Source organism: Prosopis cineraria, unplaced genomic scaffold, assembly GCF_029017545.1.
Source record: "Prosopis cineraria cultivar Desert tree isolate PC_DT_omini unplaced genomic scaffold, ASM2901754v1 PC167, whole genome shotgun sequence".
In the NCBI taxonomy this organism is placed as follows: domain Eukaryota; kingdom Viridiplantae; phylum Streptophyta; class Magnoliopsida; order Fabales; family Fabaceae; genus Prosopis; species Prosopis cineraria.
In genome coordinates, this window is record NW_026555494.1 from 17,181 (window position 1) to 25,530 (window position 8,350).

The 8,350-nt window shown below is 31.0% G+C and overlaps 1 protein-coding gene across 1 annotated transcript; it reads left to right on the forward strand.

Annotated features, from left to right (window-relative positions):
• Positions 1-441: 441 nt before the first annotated feature.
• Positions 442-2,517, forward strand: LOC129295689 (putative expansin-B2). The gene is made up of 4 exons (XM_054934234.1): positions 442-689; positions 846-958; positions 1,071-1,261; positions 1,875-2,517. Exons 1-4 carry the CDS (start codon positions 476-478, stop codon positions 2,206-2,208), a joined length of 852 nt encoding a protein of 283 aa, XP_054790209.1. The 5' UTR covers positions 442-475; the 3' UTR covers positions 2,209-2,517.
• Positions 2,518-8,350: the final 5,833 nt, after the last annotated feature.

The window sequence follows — 8,350 nt, forward strand, 5'->3', positions numbered from 1 at the left end:
CTAGTTTTCTCACAATGTGAACAAACTAAAGTTTGGATTCTCGCTAATAAATATATTTATATTTAATTTTTAACTGTTTTTTGAATACAATCTCCTGCAATAGAAATACCATTGTGAAATTATTAAAAAAAAAAGTTACAAGGATTAAAGTATAGTAGTCAAATTAAACAAGGGAGCTAGAAATTATGGAGCATAAAAGGGCATTAATTGAGCACGGATTTCAAACATATAGTTTGTCATTTTCTCAAAGAAAGTGAGACAAATATCCCTCATCTTCTCCCTTGGGGTTAATTAAATTCTCCACGTACCCATGTGTGAATAAATTTAATATTAATTACTATTAGGCAAAATTACGAACTTCTCACCTCCCTCGCTCTCATTTTTTCCTCTATAAATAGCCACTTAGTCACACCCTATATTACTCAAGCCATTAAAATCACACTCTGAGATTTAACTCTCAAACACAAACACTATCATGGCTCTCACTTTCCAATTTCAACAATATGCATTCATCCCTGCTTTCTTGTTCTCTCTCTCTGTTTTCTTCTCCATTTTTCTGGCCACTCCTTCATCTTGCTCCATCATTCCTAGAAAGTTCCTTAATGCATCTTCTTACTCTCCTTCTGGTTCAGACTGGTCTCCGGCCGAGGCCACTTGGTATGGCAGCCCCACCGGCGCCGGAAGTGATGGTAACCTAATATATATAAGCTTTTCCATATTATGTGTTACAATATATATTCATGTATGATGACAACATGATATAACAAAATCTATAGTAACAAAATAGACAACAAAGAATGAATTGTACTGTTTATAACTCATGAATCGTCGTCATGATCGTGTAGGGGGTGCATGTGGATATGGTGGTGCTGTGGAGCAGCCTCCATTTTCTTCGATGATATCAGCTGGAGGGCCTTCTCTGTATGAATCAGGCAAAGGCTGTGGAGCTTGTTATGAGGTGCGAGTCAATAATAATTGAAGCTGTTTCTGGATTGTGTCAAACGAGGACGTTCACATGCTTGGCATTTGGTTGATGATTGATTAATTTCGTTATGATGATGAGTTTGTAGGTGAAGTGCACTGAGAATTCAGCGTGCTCCGGCAGCCCGGTGGAGGTGGTGATCACCGACGAGTGCCCTGGCTGCGGCGGAGCCGACAAAGTTCACTTCGATTTGAGCGGCACGGCCTTCGGCGCCATGGCTGTTTCCGGTCAGGCTCAGAAGTTACGCGATGCTGGGATTTTGCAGATTCAACACCGAAGGTAATTAAACCTGTTTCCAAAAAAAGAAGGAAAAAAAAAACCAAAGAAAAAAAAAATATAGGTTCTCGTTTCTTCCCTATTTTACATGTGGGTTGCACAATAAAACGGTTAAAAATATAATAATTTAATGCAACTAAATGAACTTAACTAAAATTTCATACCAACCGTTTCTTTAAATTCACAACTAATATATAAACACATAAAACATCTGATCCTCGTTTCTTATTTTTGAGATTAATTGCTACGAAAATAATTATCCAAACTCGACTTTAACGTCGATCAGATGTGTACTTCAATTAAACATTTTTCCGAAAAGAAAAAGAAAAAAAAATATAGGTCCTTGCTTCTTCCCTATTATACATGTGGGTCAACTCAACAATGAGAGAATAATACAGTAAACTCCAACGAATTAAAACTCAGGGGTGACTTGACTATTGTGTGTGTGATAAAGAAAAGATGAGAAATTATAAGAAGCAAAAATCACGACGATTAATACTAATTTTTCCACGATGTCTCTCAACTTTCATGACTTTATTTTCGTCTATTATTCCAAATTAGCATTTTCAACACTTGAAATTGAAGTTGAAGTTGGAATTTTTAATTTTACCTCTAGAGTTAAATGCAACTATCGTGGCACGTCACTGGCCTTCCACGTGGACTCGGGTTCGAACGCCAACTACTTCGCATGCTTGATAGAGTACGAGGACGGAGACGGAGACCTAGCCAAGGTGGAACTCAAGGAGGCAACAGATTCTGCCACGTGGAAGCCGATGCAACAGTCGTGGGGTGCCGTCTGGAAGCTCGACGCCGGCGGGCCACTCAAACCCCCCTTCTCTCTGCGGCTCACCACCGTCGAGTCCGGCCGCACTCTGGTGCTCAATAACGTCATCCCCGCCGGTTGGACCCCTGGTCAGACTTACCGATCATCGGTCAATTTTCAGACTTAACTAATCATCAATTTAAAAAATTGCATGTGAAGTGGTGTGATATAAGAAATGAGAGAGAATATTCTTTCATTTCGATCCACCTACCTTTTTTTTTTTTTGTCTCAGAGTACCTAAAGTCAGATAACGTCGGTGGTTTTTGTGAGCTAGGGTTGTACTTATATGTATTTCTAGCTATAGCTGGGAAACCTTTTGATTCTATGGTGAAGAAGGTGATCATGAAGTGCTGGTATTATTATATTATGTACTGGTCTTTAATCGAATTGTCTTCTTATATAAAATTATTAATGAAGTGTGATAGTTGATTGTCTACACGAGTGTTTATTAATTTTTCTTTTTTGCCCCTTCCTTTTGGATAAAATTTTAAATTTTTTAAAAATAATTAGATGAAATAAAAAAGTAAATATAAATTACTGGAATTATATATATATATATAACCTTAAGAGAATGACAAAAAATATTTCTAGAATGAGCAAATAGCAAATAACTCATTCTCAATCAAAAAGTAGTTACTAATTTTTTAAAAGTTATTTTTACTTTAAATTTTAATTAAAGATAAATATGTCATTTTGTAAAAGTCAAAATGTCATACATGGCATACAAGTCCTTAGAGATTATAATTAAATGGTTACGTTCTATTGTACTTATTTGCATAGTTCGAGTAATGTTTTATTTTGTCATTTTTCCTAAAACCTTTGTCAAGTTAATTTATCAATATTGTGCGACTTGAGATTAGGGCAATTGGTCCAATTTGATTGCCCAAATTGTTACCATATTAAAACCGGAAAAGGAGGAGGAAAATAATGAAAAGTCATACCAGTATAAATACTTTTTAAAAGTTGGGGTTCTTAATAAAAAAAACTAAATGTTAAATAATGAAGTGATATTGAAAATTTTGAGTTTAACATGTGTGGTGACGCAGATAAAAACGACTTGAATGATTTAATTTATGACCTCGCGCTTTCACGTGGTTTAATCATTTAAGTACTTTAACTATATGATTTAGATTCATGGTTACTAACTTTTTAGCTGTTATTTTAAATTTTAAATTGGGCGCAAATATGTCATTTTGTTAAAAAAAAAAGTTCAAAATGTCATTCAAGTCCTTAGACATTCCACGAAAATTATGACATTCTACAGTATTTATTTATCATTTGTGTATTTCAAAGTATTTTTTTTTCTTGTCATTCTCCCTAAAACCTTTGCCAATTTGATTGCCCAAATTGATACCACATCAAAACGGAAAAGAAGGAGGAAAATAATGAAAAGCCATCCCAGTACGAATAGTTTTTGAAAGTTGGAGTTCTTAAGAAAATATTAAACAATGAAGTGATATTGAAAATTTTGAGTTTAACATGTGTGTGTGACGCAGATAAAAACGACTTGAATGATTTAATTTATGACCTTGCGCTTTCATGTGGTTTAATCATTTAAGTACTTTAATTATATGATTTAGATGTACACTCTTCTCTGAAAATGAAACGCAACTGTGGGATTAGGGCCCATTAATATATGCTATTAGATATTCACAGTCTAAACGACCAAAACTTTAATAAATATCAATTTTTCATGACACTAAATTGGAGGTTTAATTAGCTTAGTTTTTTGTATATTTGATAAAAAGAGTTATTTAATCAATACTTGGCCGGTGATATGTACTGTAGAGAATCTGGACTTCAATTCCATTCATACTTAGCTTGATAGAACAAAGTATGAGAAAAGATAATTCATTGTAGTATTAGCTAACTAATTAAATTAAGTTTGATTAATGTATAACTTTGTTCTTCTCAATTATAATTTAGTTAGTATTCACGAATTTCTTAGGACCCATTTGGTTGTACGTGACTGCCACCAACGACGGATAGATGTTATTTTTCAAAAATAAATTGAAAGGTATTTTAGTCATTTTTCTATAAAACATAATCTCAATTTAATTCATCGGTCTTATACTAAGATTATCCCCATTATAAAACTTAATATTATACCATATTATTTATATAATTTCCTTTATATATTACTAATGGAATAAAAATATAATTTAAAATTATTTTATCTAATTTTAAATTTTATTTCTAAAATTATTAAATATATTATTATCTAAAAATTTTAAAATACAAATAAATACAAATAAGAAACACCATGAAAAATGAAAAAAGAGGGTAGAGATATGCCTTGGGACCAAGACAAAATTGATTTCCTAGAGCATTGGGATTTGTTGAATACAATAAGCTAACTAAATAATGAAGGAGAATTCAAACAAAAATAGGAGACTGGAAGAAAATAAATTAAAAAATTAAATGATAAATTTGAAATGATATTTTTCTCTCCAAAATCTCTCCATTTTCAACTAGAAAAGTTGGGGGGAACATATAAATCTCAAATATTATTTCCCCCAATTTCCTCTCCCTTTTATTTTTCTTTTCTTAGTGAAGCGAGAAAAATTAGAATTTTCCCGTCACTTTTTTCTCATACTTTTCTTTTCCCCCAATTTTTTTCCTTGCTAAGTACTAAGCATAATATCAAGAAAATATAATTGCACCATGACTAAAAACTAAAGCTTTTGATAAAATAGTCACATTTGATCCTACAAATGGCATCAATACAAGTTTTTGGTGCTCTGATAACATGTGTAACATTTTAAAAATTTAACCTAAAATTAATTAAGTTAATCAAGAAAAGTGAGTAATTTTAGAAAAATATTTAGAGATAAATAATTTTTGTTAGGAGATTATTATTGAATTTAATTTAGAATAAATTTAAATCCTAAGTTATAATTTTTTTAGAAATAAAAATTATTATTATATAAAAGAAAAAAACAAGAGAAATAGATAGGAAATGGGCGTTTGTGCTTGTGTGTGTAGTGTGTGATATTATTAAAAAAACAAGAAGAAAAAGAAATAAAGAAGAAGAATGGATGAAAAGGATTAAAATAAAAAAAAACGAATGAAGAAGGGGTGGATAGGTTTCTTATGTTAGGTGTGTGTATTAAATAAAACAAAAGGGAGAGGTGTGAATTCTCTCACCTGGGACCCATAGATTTTTTTTAAAGTAATACACCTGATTCTTTTCTTCATTTTCCTTCCTTCTTCCTTCATTTCTTATGCAATAAAGAGAGCAAAAATAGAGACAGCGAGCATGATGCTTGTGACCAAGGTGAAGTAGAAGATAGGGTTTCATAATAAGATACTTCATATGAGATTTTAAATATTTAAGACTAGATACGTGTTCTAAATATTTTTTTAGTCATTTTTTTTGCCTTGAGTTGTAAATTGAGATTTTGAAAAACTTAGGGTTTGAAAGAGGAATGTATTTTTAATGAGTAAATCTAGTTATTGAGGTTGGTGGTAGTGTAATAAATATTTTAGAATATTATTTTGTTAATAGAATTGGAATTTGAGGCCTTTGAGTTTATCCCTAGATCTCTATGAGTAAATTTTTAATTAAATTTAAAAATATAAATTAATTTATTAATATTTAGATGATTATTTGGGATGAAAAGTAAATTATTATGGCTATCAAACAATGATTCTAGGTTTGAGATTAAGTTTGTAATTTTTGAGTATTTTTATATGCGAATTTTTTGAATAAAAGGGGACATTGTGATATTAGAAAATTATTTGAATAATGTTTTTAGCCAAACTTCAATAAAATTATTGTGAAGGAGGCTATTGAACCAAGTAGATAGGTTTAAATATACAAAATTAAATTTTAGAACTCAAGAGATTAAGACTAAGGTATTAAAAGAGTGAAATAAAATAAAATAAATATTTAAGTATTGGAATGTAAGTGAAAATTATGTTAATAACATACTGAGATATGATTAATTGTAGATTAATTTTTTTGGTACTGATCAAGCTTTAAAAAGTTTTGAAAGTGTTGTAATTTTAGGGGTAACCTTTGATCTCTCAAAGATTATGGTAACCAAAGAAAATCTATTTTATGCATTTGTGTGTTAATTAATTATTTATATTTGTGAAACAAATGAATATATATATATATATATATCTCTCTAAATTTTGACATTGTTGTTTGTAATGCATATGTGGTTTTGTTGAGACCCTATAATGGGTGATCAAGTTAATTGTAACTTGATGTGAGTAATGAGATTGATGGTTGGTAATGATGGGCATACTCTTGATTATAAATTATGGATGATGCATAGTGATGAATTGTACATGAGCATGTTGAGTTTTATATGATGTTAATGTGATTTATGTGGTAATATAAAAAATTAATACAAGAGGCGCGATTGGAATATGATAATTTTTTATGCTTGTTGAGTAAAAAAGTTGATGAGTATGTGGAATAATTGTAAATTATATATATGAGTTTTTGAAATGCATTTTCTCATGGGCATGATTATATGACAGAAGTTTGTCTTAGTGAAAGAGTTAGAGGTTGTGCAAAATCCATATGGTACTTGGCTATTAACCGATAATCTTAGGGGTTAGAGCCACTACTTACCTTGTAGGGTACTGTAGCATTGTTCATGTTAAAGAACTTAACCTTATTGGCTTACCTAGAGTTTTAGATAGAGTTAGTTTTGGGTATGACACCTCATAGTGTGTGATTCAAGGGATACTATGTTCAAAAATGAGTAAGGTAATCCTGGCTCAATAGCCCCTCATGCTATGATTAAGGCCTTGGGTAGTCTCACTACATAGACGATCTCTTCTGGTTATTGGCCCGCAGATTTCATATCAAAGGAAATAAGGGGAGATATAAGGAAAAGATTGATCACGCATATTATTATTATCATACCATTTGAGTAATTGATTGCTATATTTGAGAATATAATTGTAATTATGGAAATGAGAACATGTGATAAATATGTGAATAATGTATATGTGGCCTTTATGCCAATTTTGTATGAATATTTAGTACTTGTGAGAAATCATGCTAATTTTTACTCAACTTTATTCTTGAGATTATTCAAATAAGTTAGATGTTAATGTGATTAATGTGTTCTTGATATGATTGTTTACATGGTCACCTTGATGAATTTATTAGCCACTTGCATTGATGATTAATTATCATGCATTTATATAACTTATATGTACTTTGGTTATTGAGTAATTGTACTCACCCCTCTCTTTTAACATATTACAGGAGCTAGCTCATTTGAAAAAAACAGAGGAAAGGAGCATTAGGCTAAGTGATAATAATCACTTCTCTAGGCCTTTCTCATTTTATTTTGATATATGTATTTAGTTTATGATATTGTCAATTAGGATAATATATTCTTGATTCACTTACATTATAGGTTTTGTATTAGGTAGAAATGTATTTTAGACTCTTGGGAATGTGGTTTGATGCTTGTGTTTATATTAATAGGTCCAAATATTTGTACAAGTGAAAATAGTCATTATTTACGTAATTTGAGAACTTGAATGTTGTTTTGGTCTTCCCTTATGTTTTTGATGTCCAAGGGTGAGTAGTTGATATTAATTATATGTGAATGAAAAAGAAAATTCATGCATATGATGGACTATTGATAAATAGATGATAATATAGAGCATGATGACTAGGTAATAGTTATTGTGATAAATGTGATTAAGATCTTGGTCGCTCGTTGCTAGTTATGGAAGGATTTGAGTTGGTCAAGTATTATGTTGTAAATATATATATATATATATATATATTGTGGAGTAAGGCATAGAGAGAAAATAAAAGGGGAAGTTTTTCTCCCATATTGAATGTGTTTCCTTTATCATGCTTTTGCATATATTTAATTGAATGATATGAGTTTTTGAAATATTTTAAAGATTTAAAATCCCTTTGCTTTGAATCGTTTGTGAAAATACATGTTAAGAATTTCTTTAAGTTAATCTCTTATAGCATAATCTTTTTAGGTTAGTCCTTAATTAACTATAGTTAGTGTGATGACCTAAATCCTAATTTAGGATACCCTTTACACTTAACTCAGTGGTATTAATGTTGGCCATAACTTCACTGACGTAGGAGAGGTTGAAAGCTTGATCCCTGGGAAGGTTCTAAAAGACCTCTTTAGTAGGGTGAGGAGTAATTCAAGTATCACCGTGGGGAAAGTCGCATATGGGCCCATGAAGGGACACATGCTAGCACCACATTCATTAGCGTAAGGGGTTGGGGGTTATGCTATTACATAAAAGGCATGTTAGTGAAT